Genomic DNA, 15,117 nt, shown 5'->3' on the forward strand with positions numbered 1-15,117 from the left:
CAGCACAGACCCCCCCCCCCCCAGGCCGATGCTGGTCCAGCCCTCAGAGCACCTGTCTCCACCGCCCTCCACTGCAGCCATTCATTCTCCGAGGCCACAAGCCACCTGTGCCACCCGTTACTCACATTCTGCTTGAAGTCGACTCTCTTTTTAACTCAAATACACACATTTGGAAAAAAGCCACATCAAACACGAAATCACTGTGTGTTGGACTATGAAGCCCTGTGCCACACTGCGGAGGCCGGGCACAGCCGCTGGTCCGGGGGCCTCTTGGTGGGATGAGGCTGCTGCCCTCTGTCACTCTCCCTACTCTCCACAGGGCCTCACTTGGGCCCCCATGGCCTGGCCTGTGTCCCCCTGCCTGCCTTTAGCACCCTGCAGGGGCCTGAGAGCCCAGCTTCCCCACCCCAGGTCACTGAAAGCTTTTTGACCAACTCCAGTGGCTCGATTCTGCTGTTTGAAGAGGTTCAAGCGCCCTCTGCTGGCAGTTGGCTGAGTCCTTGTCTGTCAGAGCGACAACTAGGAGGGAAGAGAGGAGAGCCCGGCATCTGCCCTTGTCCCTCCTGCCCCTGCTCTGTCCCATCAGCCACCACCTCCCACTGTGATCCCTCAATTGCACTAGATGCCCACATCTGCCCTCCTGGGATGTGTCTCCCCCACAGGACTCCTGCTCCTCCCCCCGGTCCATCGATGCCCCCAATCACCTCCGAGACTGCTCGGCACCTCCTCCTCCGGGAGCCTCCCCTATTTCACCCAGGGAAACCGATCACACTGCTTCCGGCCCCACTGTCTCTGAGCACCGTCACGCTTGTCATTCCGAAAGGTCCTCATCTCCTCACATGCCGTTCCCTGTGGGGACCGGGTCTCCTCTGTGCTCAGCACCCAGCTCAGGTGGGAAATGTTGGTTGAATGAGTGATTTTTGTGTTGACCTATTTCAGAGGTTCTGAGCAGGACTACTCTGAGGTGGGTGTCCCGGAGAAAATATCCTATATAATAAAGAGCTAATATGCTAATTAGACCGAACCGCAGAACTACCATCTGACGACCTTCCGGACGAGACGAAGCCGGGGCTGCAAGGGCCGAGCCCCTTACATGAATTTCGTGCACCGGGCTTCTAGTATATCTATAATAATAAAAGTGTAATATGCTAATTAGACCAGACGAAGCCAGGGCTGTAAGGGAAGCCCCAGTCCCAGGTGCCAGAGGGAAGCCAGTGCCAGCATCCAGGAGAAGGAAGGCCTACTCTTGCACGAATTTCGTGCATCGGGCCTCTAGTATATATAATACTTGGGACAACAACATTCTACATACGTATGTGCTCATTGAGGAAAAAAATCAAACAATATATAGAAAAGTTTATGCGGAAAAATAAACCTCCCTACAACTCTTTCCCCTCCTACATCCCTTCACAAATCGCCAGTTACCACTTTGGGGTGCGTTCCTCCCTGGCGTTTCCCAGCATTCCCCGACACTGTATTTGAGCTGTTCCTCTTTCTTTTTTGCTTTTCACGTAAATGGGCTCCTACTGTGCACATAGTTCTGTACTTTACTTTTTCATGAAACGATCCATCCTGAGTCCCTTCTAGGTCGGCACCTGCAGGTTTATGTCACCCCTTCTAGCTCAGTGGTTCTCCACCTTCCTAATGCTGCGACCCTTTAATACAGTTCCTCCTGTTGTGGTGACCCCCAACCATAAAATTATTTTCGTTGCTACTTCATAACTGTAATTTTGCTACTGTTATGAATCATCATGTAAATATCTGATATGCAGGATGTATTTTCATTGTTACAAAATGAACATAATGAAAGCATAGTGACTAATCACAAAAACAATATGTAATTATATGTGTGTTTTCCGATGGTCTTAGGCGACCCCTGGGAAAGGGTCGTTCGACCCCCAAAGGGGTCTCGACCCACAGGTTGAGAAGCGCTGTTCTAGTGGCTCTAGAGCAGCCGCACCCAGCCCGACCTGTTTTCTGTCTTTGCTTTTGTTTGCTTGCTCTTTGCAGTTGCAAACAGCATTTCTGCGCCATCCTCACGCCCAGATCTTTGTGCCCTGCGTCTCAGGGCAGGCCCGTTTCGTATTTTAACAGATACAGCAAAAAGCCCCTCGAGAAGCCAGTATCAGTGTACACTCCCTCAGCAAGGCTCAGGTGCACCTACTTCTCTACGTCCCGATAGCACTGGGTGTTGTTAGACTTTTAACAAATTCCGACCTATACCTGCTCATCTCCGCCTTCAAGTCCCGCTGAGGTCTGGTGGACGTGGGCGTTGAGGAGCCATCGAGGAGAGAGGTTTGGGGGGGGGGTGCTCGGCAGGTACATGGCCTCCAGCCTCTCACAGTGGCCGCTGGCAGCACCCCCCCCCCCACTCCTTGGCCAGGAGGGAAAGTCTTTCCCCAACCCCTGCTGAGCCCTTGATCCTGGACCGAGAGCCCAGGCCCCTTAGCAGGTGCCCACCCCCCGGGAGAGGAGGGGTCCTGGGCCAACCAGAGCCCAGTGATACTACTGGCTTCTGGCAACATTTCCCACGTCCCTGGGGAAGAGCCCCGTGGTTTTTCAAGAACCCAGATCCATCCTGCTCTCGGGAGGGAGAACGCTTTTTGCGGAAGCCAGGGAAGTACACACCTGGCTGTGCACAGCGAGGGAGCATGCTCACAGCGGCCCATGGAGGGGCAGTGGAGCGTCCGAGGGGCTCACCTCTTATTCCACCCCACCCCACACCCGCAGGGCTCTGGAGATGAAAACTTGGAAATAGCTTTGTCCACCCTGTGGTTATCTAAAAAGATAGAAAAGAGACGATGGGGGCAATGCCAACATTCAAACGCTGCCCTTCGTCCCAGATTCAGGGTTGTCCTGGCCAGGGCCCTCGGGGGGCAGGAGGCAGTGTGCCCATGGTCGCCTGGGATCCTTGTCACAGGCTTTAACTTCCTAAGAGCCCAGGATGGCCTCCAGGGAGCCAGGCCTTCTCTCCTTCCTTCCTTCCTCCCTCCCCTCCCTCCCTCCCTCCCTCCCTCCCTCCCTCCCTCCCTCCTTTTTTCCTTCCTTCCTTCCTTCCTTCCTTCCTTCCTTCCTTCCTTCCTTCTTTTATTCTAATAGGCCCTACTATACAAGGAACTAAAAGTGGCCCAGGGGAGACCTGCCCAGTTCGCTCAGGGGTTAGACCATGGCCTGCAGCCATTCTGGCAAAACGTTTTCCCAAGCGGAAGCCGGCTAGACCCCCCCCCTCCCCCCCCCCCCCTGCAGGAGGCAACCAATTGAGCTGTCTCTCTCACATTGATGTTTCTCTCTCTACCTCCCCCTCCGCCCTCCCCTCCACTCTCTCTGAAAAAAATCAATGGGAAAAATATCATCAGGTGAGGATGAAAGACTGGCTCAGGGGAAAGTCCTGGGGGCGGGGGGAGGGGAGGGCGGCCTTGGCGGGGTCACCATGGAGCCCCTCGGGGACTCTCGCTCATGACACAGGAACTGAGTGGTCTCAACATCGCGTTTGCAAGCAGGTCACGTGAGGACGTGTGTGTGCGGAGACGAAAGCTGGAAGTTCACTGGGTACAGCCGGAGGCGCGCCAGTGCCCGAGGAAGACAGACACACCGCGTGCCTCTCCCCGTGCTGGCATTCCAGGGTTCCAGCCGCTTCCATTCGGATTCCCTGTGTGTCTGCCCCTCTCGGAGGAAGGTACGCAGGGTCCCTCCCACTTTCAGACGATGCCCAGGGAGAGGTGCTCGCCTCGGGCGCGGGTCTCCCCTCATGGGTCTCCCCTTTGCTGGGTCAGCTCTTTGCTTCCTTTAGGATTCAGATCAGGGGCCACGGCCCCGAAGCCAGCAGGCCTCCTGCCCTCAGCCCCTCTGCTGCTTTCCAACCAGCACACGGCCCGTCGGTGTGTGTTATAACTAAGTCCCTCCCCACCAGCCGCACCCTCCAGGGCATGGATCGCCTGCCCTCTGCAGCCTCCACCTTCCCTGCCCTGGCCATTCCTGCCGGCAGGCGCTGAGCAGGTGTTGTGGCTGGACCGATGGGAGTGTGGGTGGATGCTAAGAGGCAACCAAACAACGTAACTGCACTCCTGAAGCCAACCATGAAATCCCTGCTGGCCAGAACCAATATGGGGTCTCAGAGGATCCCCAGTCTCCTCACAATCCTGGGGTGGGGGGTAGAGATTAGAGGTAGGAGAGGGGAATGAGCAGGGCCTCTAGGATACCTCCAAGGAGCTGGGGTGGGGGTAGAGGTTAGAGGAGGGGGGGGCGGGAATGAGCAGGGGCTCTAGGATACCTCCAAGGAGCTGGGGTGGGGACGTCTCATCAGAACGCAGAAGGGGCAGGAGCGTGGGCTTCCGGCCTAGGAAGCCCTGAACCGTTGGCACAGACAGAAGGAAACCCTGATCAATGCCAAGGGCGCCCCCTTGTGGCTGTTTGGGACCAAGGCTGCGAGTTCGAAGGAGAATCCTGCCAAGGTGCAAAACTTGAGCTCCGAAGAGGGAGGGGGTGGGAGCACGGGTCCTGGAGGCTGGCGGCTGGTCCTGACCCTGCCACGAACTCGCGGCTGCTCTGTGTCCTCGTCTGGGGATTGGATGACATGCACAGATCTTAGGAATGGAAGTGCTGACGGCAGGCCAGCCCTGGGCTAAGCACGTGCCGGTGTCACCTTGACCTCCTCCCAGGACAGGCGGGGAGGTGCTGCGGACAGGACAGGAGGAAACGGAGGCTCAGAGAGCGCAGGGACCTCCCCTTGGTCTCCCAGCTGCTAAGTTACAGACGGGGGCTTGACGCCAGGTCTGTGACTCCAAAGCCCCCTCTGCTGGTGTTCCTCACGGGCTGCCGAGTCCCTGCAGCTCTCTCTGTGGTTCGGGGTGTCCTCTGGAGAGAAGGGGTTCCCAGGAGCCACGGGTCCTGGCAGGCAGCCAAGACCGGAAGTCAAGGACCAGAGGCAGAACTCTCAGACCCAGAGCAGCCTCCTATGCAAAGGGCACAGACGCTGCAGAAGAAGAAAGTACGGCCCCCACCCTCTCAGCCATCAAAGCCATGTTCTCCGGGCGCAGACCTGGCGGGCCTCAGGCCTCAGCTCTTCTCCGCTGGCCCTGCTGCCTCGGTTTACCTGGCACACCTACATTTCAGGGGGTGGCTGAGTGATGGGCCCTGGGGGTGACTTGGGGATGCCAAGGATACTGGTTCCTGGGGCCGGTGCGTCTCCGAGGGCTGGTCCTCCCCAAGATACGATGAGAAGAGGGGAGGAGTCTCCGAGCGCAGGTGGGTCTGGGTTCAGATCTCAGGTCTGCCGGTTCCTAGCTGCGTGAACCTGGGCCAGTCGCTCTGTGCCTCGGTTTCCCCTCTGTCAAGTGGGGTTACTCAGAGGATCCAGAGCGCAGTTAGAGGATTTGGTGCGTGAGCGTGAGCCCTGCCTGTTGCTGTACAGTGAATGCCAGGCTCTTCCTGGCCTTAAAGAGCAGTCCTGGGGCTGTGCCAGGGCTGGATGAAAGGGCCGGGGCGGGGGGGGGGGGGGCAGGGACCTGCAGACGCTCCCTGCACCGCCCCAGGGTCCCAGTGGGAGTTAGAGGCCCGCCCAGCATTCAGGTTTTAGACTCTCTTTTGGGACCAGATGTTGGACATTCCCTCCGGATGAGACGACCACGTGACAGGATTGAGGGGAAAAGGAGAGGGACTGTTCCCCTGCGTCCCCCTGGGCACCGTTCATTAATGTTTAACACCCATTTTAATTCCTTTAAAATTATTTTCATTTAACGCTTTAATCACTTCTAACTAATATTTTAACGGAATTTGATTAAAATTGAAAATGAGCCCTGTCATTCTGGTGAATTGCACCATCACACGGAAGTGCTTCTCTGTGTCGAGTGAGTGCTATCATTTCTGCACCCGCTCTGCTTTAAAATGTCTAATTTTTTTAAAATATGAGGATAATGTCATGAAATGGAAGAGATGTGGGGCTTCCCTGAACCCAGGCTGGGCGTTTCTGGGGACTGTGTCCATTCATGAGGGACTCAGCCTGCAGGGGTGAGACCGGTGAGAGATCTCCCAGGGCCCCAGCTCCGTGACAAGGGAAACTGAGGCAGAGGCCCAGGAGGATGGGCCAGGCCAACGCCCGGGAGTGTGGGAAGTTATTTCTGAGGCCGGGTCCGAGGCGCTGGGACACAGCGTGAGCTAGAGTGCAAGTCCTCGCTCTTGGTGGGAGTGCCATCTGGTGGCAGCGGACAGACAGACAACAGGGAGGTCAGCGCGTGAATATCCTGAGTGCTTCGTGGGGGCGAGTATGAGGGAGAAGAATAAAGCAGGCAGAGGAGGAGGATGGGATGGAGGGTGAGAAGGGCGCAGAGGAAGACAGTTGGGTAAAGACATAACGGAGGTGAAGGAAGGGGTGAGTCCTGCCATTGACCAGGGCCGGGGGTGGCAAAATTTTTCAGTAAAAAAGTCAATACTTCAGGCCTTGTGCACCCTCTGCTGTCTCATAACGCCTCCGTTCTGCCTCAGTGGATAGGGCATAGCTGTGTCCCAATAAAACTTTACTGACGCCAACAGATGGCCTGTGGTTTATCAACTGATGGAGGGGAAGAGAATTCCAGGAAGAGGGAACAGTAGATGCAAAGGCCCTGAGGTCGCGGCATGCCTGGTGTTTGAGGAACAGCGAGGAGAGCAGTGGGGCTGGGGCAGGGTGGTCCAGGGGAGCAGGTAGAAGAAGCGGATCTTGCGGCCCCTGGAGGACTTCCGCTCTGAGTGAGATGGGAGCCGATGGGGGAGGGGGATCAGGGGCAGCTCTGAGCCAGCTTCTCTTTTTAGAAAAGAGCACAGGCTGCTGTGGGCAGACTCAGGAGCCCAGTCAGGAGACAAGCAATCCAGGCGAGGTAAGAGGTGGTGGGGGACTGGTCCCAGGGGGAGCAGAGGAGAGGGTGTGACGTGGTCAGTACGTAGTTTGCAAGTAGAGCCGAGAGGCTGTGCCTGGGTCAGAATGAGCTGTTTCCAGGGTGTGGTGACACTGGCTATTGGAGTTCCCAAGATGGCTGAGAGCCAACCAATCGTGTTACTCCACGTTTCATTCATTCATTCATTCATTCATTCAACGGGCCTTTGCCGTGTGCCTGCTGCTTGCACAGACCCATGGAGGACAGCCTTTCTTCCTAACTTTCTCGCCCCACTCCCTGCAGTGGCCTCTCCTCTCCATTGCACCGAACTCACCACAGCCTCCATTCTCCAAAGTGCCTACCACCCCCGGTCTGTTTATTGAACTGAACCGATGAGCTCTGCCTGGGAAGTGGGAGCACTGCGTGCCTGGGGGAGTCACTGCCCTCCTCTGGGACACTGTTCCCTTGGTTAAGATCTCGGGGCCCGGTTACAAGGAGGCCACGCATCACCCTCCTGGCTCCGCATCCTGTCATTCTGAACGGGACTCGGGGGTATCAGGCAAGTACAGTCAGCCTGCCCCACCCACACCCACGGAAGACAGCACTAGCCGATCCCGAGTCCTGCCCGGCCCTCGGAATCTTTCCACGGGGCACCCGCCAGCCATCACCAATCAAACCCGAGTTGGCAGTTGAGATTAAACCGACTTTTCATCCCTGGCTGGTGCCTGGGTCGGTGGAGAGACGCCTCAGAGAGGCAGGCACCTGAGGACGCGTGAAGGTGATGGACGTGTGGCGGGCAGCAGGCATGAAACGGGGCCGTGGTGGGAATGTGGGGCCGTGCGGACACCCAACGGGGACACAGAGGCTATTCCTTCCAGGGAGAGGTGCCCAAGAGGGGCTTCACCGGGGCAGCTTTGGGACCCAGAGGGGAAGAGACGGGGAGGCATCGACTAGGAGGTCGCCGTCCCTGCCGATGGGCTGTGACTCCTCTGGGTCATCACGAGGCCCCCGAGGTCCCCGGCTGCGCTGGTGTTAAGCCGCCGTCCTGAGACGAGGTCCGAGGGGCAGGAAGCCTGGCCTGGCAGCCAAGGGGTTTATTTCAGCCCTTAGCCTCCGGCCCAAGGAAGCCTGTTTGCTCTGACTGCAGCGGACAGGACAGGGGGCCTCGGGCTGGGCTTTGGTGGAGACACTCCCCTTACATAAGGGTGAGTTACATAAGCCGCCCGGACGGCTGCGTCCTGCGCTCATGGAGGCGCTGGTCAGGCTGCTGTGTCCCCGAGTCTACTGGTCAGACCTACCCCTGCAGGAGGGCGGGCCGGGCGCTTCTGCACCTCTGGGCCAGCGAAGCCCTGGGAGGGAGCGAGGGTCTGTGTGTGTGTGCGGCGGGGGGGGGGGGGGGGGGGGGGGGGGACAAGAGATAGTGTCGGTGGAGAGAGCAGCAGGCGATGGTTGTGACCGAGGGCCCGGCTCTGGCTGCCAGCATCCCCCTTTACTGAGCAGGGACCTGGGGCAAGGCTCCTGGCTCTGTGCCTCAGTTTCCTTATCCATTCAAGACGGTATCCTGGCACCTGGGAAGAAAAAAATGCCTTAATGCGTGTTACGGACGTCGACCAAGCGGTGAGTGCTGGGTAGGCATTTGATGACTATCCTGAGGTTGCACGACAGGCTTTTAAAAATGACCGTGTCAGCTGCCTACCTCCGTACATCACGGTTTTCTCCATCTCCTGCCATCGAAACAAGGCATGGCTGGTGCCAGGCCACCACCCAGGGTTCTGTCTCACTGGCCGGTGGGCAGGAGGTGGCTGCTGAGTCACCAAGACCAAGCCCATCTCCCCGCCAGCAAGTGGCCTCGGACAGAGGAGCAAGCCGCGCGGGCCCAGCCCGCACCCTCGGTCCCTGACACACAGCAGGTTCGGAGCGGAGTTGCCCGGAAGCGGGGCGTCCCTGACGCTGAGCGGGGTGGATACACTTGGGGTGGGGTGAGCACAGCTGGAAAGTGGAGGATCTGCAGGCGGTCACAGCCGAGTTGGGAAGGGGTCCTCAAGTTCAAGTCCGCACAGCTTACGTGCTCTTGTGGAGCTTTCTAGAAGCCCTGCTCTGGTGCAGGGGATGCAGTTGGGAAGCAGGGCCTCCTGCTTTCCAGGCACCCACAGTCCCAGAGAAACACAGACGACGGGCCATCAAGTACCAACTCAGCAACCGCAAGGGCTGCTCTGGGCCAAAGCCATTCTAGTCGCTGGAGAGGCAGAGCCCTCCTGGAGCTCACACAGGGGGGCTGGGTGTGTCAGGAGGCAGCCGGAGCCGTGATGGGAGATGTGCCAGCCTAACCCCATGACCTCGGCACTGTCCCCAGCAGCGTGTGCGCAGTGGTTTGGGGCGGAAAGGATGCTTCCTGCCTGCACTGGTCAGGGTGGGCTGGGTTCTGCTGCAGAAACAAGTGACCCCCAGCACTCAGGGGCTTAAGGCCACAACGGTTTGGCGCTCATCCATGTACAGGCTCCTGTGAACAGGGGCCACGCTCTCCAGGCCTTGTGGTGGCCAATGACCCAGGATGCTCCAGTTCAAGGTCACCTCCATCTCAGTCCACGCTTCCCCCACCCCCACAGCAGGGAAACGGGGCGTGGAGAATACGACCACCACTCCCCAGGATGGGCTCTCTCTGCCTGAGCCCTTCATTTTGCCTGCAGGGACCCTCAGGCCAGAGGGGGAGGTGGCTTGGAGCCCTGTCACTGCGGGCAGGCGTCCCCTGCGGTAGCAGCTGTCTATTGGCCAGCAGGAGGGGGTGGAACCATCACTCCCGGGTAAAGCCTGGCCCCTCCCTGTCAGTGCTCCCAGTCTGGGAGGGGCGCTTCAGACGGGAGTCCCTGGCATTTCAGGTGGTGGTGCAAAGGTGTGGGTTGGTGTATAGAGCACCAACCATTTGGCCAGCCAGGGCACAGAAGGAGGAGGTGGTAGAAAAAAGAGAAGGGAAGGAAGAGGGAGGAGAGGAGGGGGGGACAGGCAGGAGGTATAGGGGGTCCACCAGGCTGGCTGGCACGGAGGCCTCGCCCATCCACATTTCCCAGGCAGCCTCCTCTGCCGCTGGCCTCACCTTCCCTCTGGCCAGTTGGTGGGCAGGGCCCACGGCCGCCCCTGGGCTCCCTTGCTCGCTCAGCGCGGCCCTGCTTGTGGCCCCGCCGGCGTTGGCACGGTGACAGTAGCCAAGTGTGCAAACTTGTGCCATTGTCCCCGGGCCAGGGGGAGCCATGGAGACTGGCTAATATGACACAGGAAAATGTTTGCTGATGGCAATTCTATGGGCTTTGTCCACCTCTTTCTCCATCATGACGACTCGATTTAAGTCCCTAACTGTTTGACTACAAATGCAAGGGGACCGTGCAACGCCCAACCTTTTGTCCGGCCGCACTGAATGGGCAATTCAGGCTTTGTGCCGCTCAATTGAGGAAGCAAACATAAAGACAAGATTCCTGAGAGCTGCGGCTGCCTTCCCATGGATATCCCAGCCCCTCGTTAGAGAGTCCTTCCCCGCTACCTTTGCCCACACCAGTGTGCGGCCGGCCCTCACAGGCCTGCCTCGGGGAGCGGGGTGGGGAAAGAGAGAGGAGAGGAGAGAGCCACTCAGCACTCAAGGACGGCGGGGAAGGCCGCCTGCCCGGCTCACCCGTCCGTCCGATTGTCTGCACTGGAGCATGGCAGCCGCGGGCCGGGCCCGGAGCCTGTGGGGAGGAGGGCCAGGCCGTCTCTGGGCCCAGCCCCGCCTCAGTCCCGGACTTTTTAAACACACCCCTCACCCCCTCGAGAAACCAGGGAACCGAGGTCAAGGGGAGGAGGGCGTGGAGGCCGAGGGGGGGAGAGGGGCTGAGGGTAGAAATTTACCGGGAAATGATTGCATTTGGGAGCTGTCTTTTTTGTGATGGTCCCCATGGTGACAATTTGTGACGGCAAAGAATGTGGGAACGGGGCGCTGCCGCCTGATTGGGATGCTTTGTATCTGGAGAGGCGCTCCTGATTGGCCTGAGGGGCCCCCCAGCTCTGGGGACTTGTCCTCCATTCAGCCCACTCGAGGGCGGCACAACTGCTTCCAGCCGGACAACCGGAGCTCGCAGGCCGCGCGGGCCTGACCCAGGTCTGCGGCGGGAACCAGCCGGGCCACGTTGGCCGGCCGGGCCCGCACCCTCGGTCAGTGTGGAGGCCCAGGCGGCTGGGCCCAACGGGGTGGGGGCGTGGGGCCGGCTGGGGCCCGGGGGAGGGGCGAGGGGCTGTGGGAGGTGGCCCAGGAGGCATGAAATTGCTGCAGATGCTTCTGCAGGGGTGTTCCCGCTGCCACAGCCTGAGCTCAGCCCGCCAGGCAGGCCTGCGCTGGAGTGCCAGACAGGGGTCCTCCCCGTCCTGCAGGAGAGCTGGGGGTGGAGCGTGGGGGCCGAGGAGGGGGGCTGCCGCTCCCAGGGCTGGGGCGGGGGCGGGAGGGGGAGGGCGCCACCAGGGAGACAGGGGCTTGGCTTGGGAGTGGAGCAGTCACCTCTGCTCAGAAAAGAAAAACCTGGCTGGCCAGTGTGCACGTTGGCAGCGTGGTGCGTGGGAGACAGTGGGCTGGGAGCGAGGGGACCTGTACTCCAGCCCCAGCAATGCCACGTGTGGCTGGGTCACCTTGGGCAAGTCACCTGACCTCTCTGAGCCTCAGCTGCAGGGAGAGGGCAGCCGACCCCAGCAGACGAAGGTGTCTGAGCCTGGCCCATCCCCGATGCTCAGGACACGCTGAAATGGGTGTCCCACTGCCCGGGACTGTCAGGGGCGGAGGGGGGCCGGGGCCGGGGCCACTGTTTGCAGCCACGTGGCCTTTGGGGGCGGGGGCTGAGTTGGTGGCTTGGAGAGACTCCAACGGCCGGTGTGTCCCCCAGGTCAGCCCGGTGCCCTTCCCTGGAGCGGCCCGCCACGAGCAGACCGCCCTCTTCATGGAAAGCCCGGTGCAGTGGCCCCCCTGGTGATGGCATCCGACAGTGACGTGAAGATGCTGCTGAACTTTGTGAATCTGGCTTCCAGTGACATCAAGGCGGCTCTGGACAAGTCGGCGCCCTGCCGCCGCTCTGTGGACCACCGCAAGTACCTGCAGAAGCAGCTCAAACGCTTCTCCCAGAAGTACTCGCGGCTGCCGCGGGGCCTCCCGGGCCGAGGGGCCGAGCCTCCCCTGAGAAGGGGGCCTGAGGACCGCCCGGGGAGGCTGCCCCTCAATCCCGGCCCTGACGCCAGCCCTAGCGGTGGTGGGGACTGCAAGGAGAAGGCCCTGGGGAACCCCTACAGGGAGGAGTGTCTCTCTAGGGAGCAGACCCTACAGGGGCAGAACCCAGGAGCTGCCAGGCCTGGCCAGGTGCCCATGAGGAAAAGACAGCTGCCCGCTTCCTTCTGGGAAGAGCCGCGGCCCACCCACAGCTACCCCGTGGCGCTGGAGGGGGTCCTGGGCCCCAGAGAGGGACCTCCCTACGAGTGTAAGAAACACTGCAGGGGCTTGGAGCTCTTCGGGCCCGACATGGCCCTGATCCCCATGTCCCCCAGGGCGCTGGCTGAAAAGGAGCCACCCAAGTTGCCTGGGGTCTCCCTGGTGGGCCGTGTCAATGCCTGGAGCTGCTGCCCCTTCCAGTACCATGGACAGCCCATCTACCCGGGCCCTCCAGGGGCCTTGCCGCCGGGCCCCGTCCCCAGCCTGGGCCTGTGGAGGAAAAGCCCGGCCTCCCCCGGGGAGCTGGCCCATCTGGCCAAGGATGTGGATGGCCCGGGGCAGAAGGTACACAGGCCCGTGGTCCTGAAGCCCATCCCCACGAAGCCGGCCATGCCCCCGCCCATCTTCAACGTCTTTGGCTACCTCTAGCGGGGCTGCGGGCCTCGCTCCCGCCTCCGGCCTGCGGGCGTGTGGGGCCCCAGGAGCTCCCCTGTGAGCAGGGGGCCGGGCAGCGGTGTGGTGTGGCCTCTTGAGAACCTTCCCTTTATATGTGTGCGGGGTGGGGAGGGCGGGATCGGGTCCGGCCTTCTCAGGCCGTCGCCTTGGGAGCTGCGGGGCCGGGCTCAGCGGGTCCCCCTCCAGGCCAGAGCCCGACGGATCATCCCCCGTCCCTGTGCAGACCTCGGGGCTTCGCCCTGGTCGGCCAGCCACCCCCGAAGCCCGAGTTACACATCTGTTATTCTGCCGCCCACTCTGTAAGCCAATCTCAGTTCTGTTATTTTTGTTCTTTGTAAATATTAAGAAGGTTTAAAGAATAAAGGCGTTTCTTTTGCAGTTTCCACACCTTGGGTCTCATGAAGTTGAATGGTCCCCAGGCCTAAGAAGTGCTGGCTGCACCCAGGAGGAGGGCTGCTCATGGAGGTGACAGCGGGGGGAGGCCAGCAGTGGGAGGGGGCACTGGAGGCCAACTGCTCAATTCGAAGGAGGGAGGGGGGACGAGCCACCGGGGAGGATGGTGCCAGGGGGCGGAGCTGTGTCCTGCGTGGGACGTGGGGCTGGACCTCCCCTCAGGCCTTCTGGCGCCACCTGCAGAAGGGGGGTGGGAGGGCAATGGTCCCTCTGTGGTGCCTTCCACTTTATTGGGACTCAGAATCCTTCCTAACGCGAGGCTCCCGGATTAGCGATGGCTAAGGGACTCTCCCACCTGCCCATTTGTACCCCAGGGCCCCCCTAAGGCCCATCCACATGGACGGGCAGCCCACACTGGGGAGTGGTTTGTGTCCGCTGGTCTTGGAGGACTTCAGAGCCACAGAGGCTGTGCGGCACAGGCAGCGTGGACAGCGAGTCCTCAGCCAGGACCCTCCCCTCAGCTGCTCTGGTCTTAAGCAGGGAGGGGGCCAGTAACAAGCGTGTGGATCCATTCTGATGAGGCTCAGCCCCTGCACACAGTAAAGCAGAATGTAAAAAGCACTAATCGGGGCTCTGCCACCTACTAGCTGTGTGACCTTAGAAACGTTACTCAACCTCTCTGTGCCAAAATTTCCTCATTGGAAAAATGTGATTGAAAATAGGCCTGCTTCGCGGGTTGATGTGGGGATGATGCGAGTACTGCTCCCCAAGTGGTGAAAAGCTGCACAACCGAAGGCCACCTCTCCTGGTTATCGGGCAGTGTCTGTAGGTCCTGCCATGCTGGTATTTCAGTGATGCTGTGGACTGGGCCATCCAACCTCCCCCAGCCCTGAGAAACAATGGAGCTCTGGGAGCGCTCTCTCTCTCTCTCTCTCTCTCTCTCTCTCTCTCTCTCTCTCTCTCCTCTCTCTCCTCTCTCTCTCTCTCCAATAAGATTTTTTTAAATAAAGAAAGTAGCCTGGCCGGTGTGGCTCAGAGGTTGAGCTTCAACCTATGAACCAGGAGGTCACAGTTCAATGGTCACAGTTCAATTCCCCTTCGGGGCACATGCCCGGCTTTTGGGTTCAATCCCCTGTGTGGGGGGTGTAGGAGGCAGCCCATCAGTGATTTCTCTCATCACTGATGTTTCTCTCTCTCTTTCCCTCTCTCCTCTGAAACGAATAAAAATATATTTTTTAAAAAGAAAGAAAATCCAAGAACGCAAATGTGGCACCAGGACATCCCAAGCCCAGGGTCCCACATCCTATAAGTAAGCAGTGCCAATGGGCAGTGGCTGAGCCCTCCTTCCCTGCGCCTCCCACCTCCCTCTCAACCTCCCCTTCTCCAGGGGGGTCTCACTAGACCGCCCTGCCTGCTCGGACCCTCTGAGACCTAATGTGGCCAGAGATGAAGCGTTTGCCTGACAGCCAGCCCCACACCAACTGCACCTGAAATCTCTCTGCTCCAGCCCATCACTGACTGCCCCCCCCCCCGCCCACCAGGGTGGAGCATCCTCAGTCTGGGAGGACCGGGTTTCCGTGGATTTTTCAGGACCACTGGACCAAGGCAGCGTGGGACCGTGGCCAAGCACTCGGGGCTGGAACCCCAGGGACTCGCTGTGTGTGCCGGGCCCCGCTGCGCCACGAGGGAGTGGGCACAGTTCTGCTGACTCCCCTCTGGCCGTGGCTCTAACGTGTTGCTCGGAAGGCTTTCCCTCTCCAGGCAGACCCTGGGACTGACTGGTTCTCTGAAAAGCCCGTATGTAGGAGCTGGCAAGGCCACCAGGGCCACAGTGATGAGAAACCCGAGGCCCCAGAGGAGCGAGCTAGAGGCAGAGAAGGGCGTACAACCATGGCACCCCACACCTGCCCAGCCATTTGCTTTCCCAGGCCTGAAACCAGGTGTGACCTGGCCTAAGGCTCTTCCAGATCCCGGGGCAGCCGGCAC

General features: G+C 59.9%; 1 protein-coding gene across 1 annotated transcript; it reads left to right on the top strand.

The window, feature by feature from the left end:
• The first annotated feature begins 11,752 nt into the window (after positions 1-11,752).
• FAM181A (family with sequence similarity 181 member A) lies at positions 11,753-12,711 on the top strand. Its single transcript, XM_023764061.1, has one exon. It carries the CDS (start codon positions 11,833-11,835, stop codon positions 12,709-12,711), a length of 879 nt encoding a protein of 292 aa, XP_023619829.1. The 5' UTR covers positions 11,753-11,832.
• Positions 12,712-15,117: the final 2,406 nt, after the last annotated feature.

The sequence above is a fragment of the Myotis lucifugus genome, unplaced genomic scaffold (assembly GCF_000147115.1).
Source record: "Myotis lucifugus unplaced genomic scaffold, Myoluc2.0 scaffold_316, whole genome shotgun sequence".
In the NCBI taxonomy this organism is placed as follows: Eukaryota; Metazoa; Chordata; class Mammalia; order Chiroptera; family Vespertilionidae; genus Myotis; species Myotis lucifugus.

What these genes read in the sequence shown, in the direction of transcription:
- FAM181A (XM_023764061.1), top strand. Translation starts at nt 11,833, where the DNA reads ATGGCATCCGACAGTGACGTGAAGATGCTGCTGAACTTTGTGAATCTG.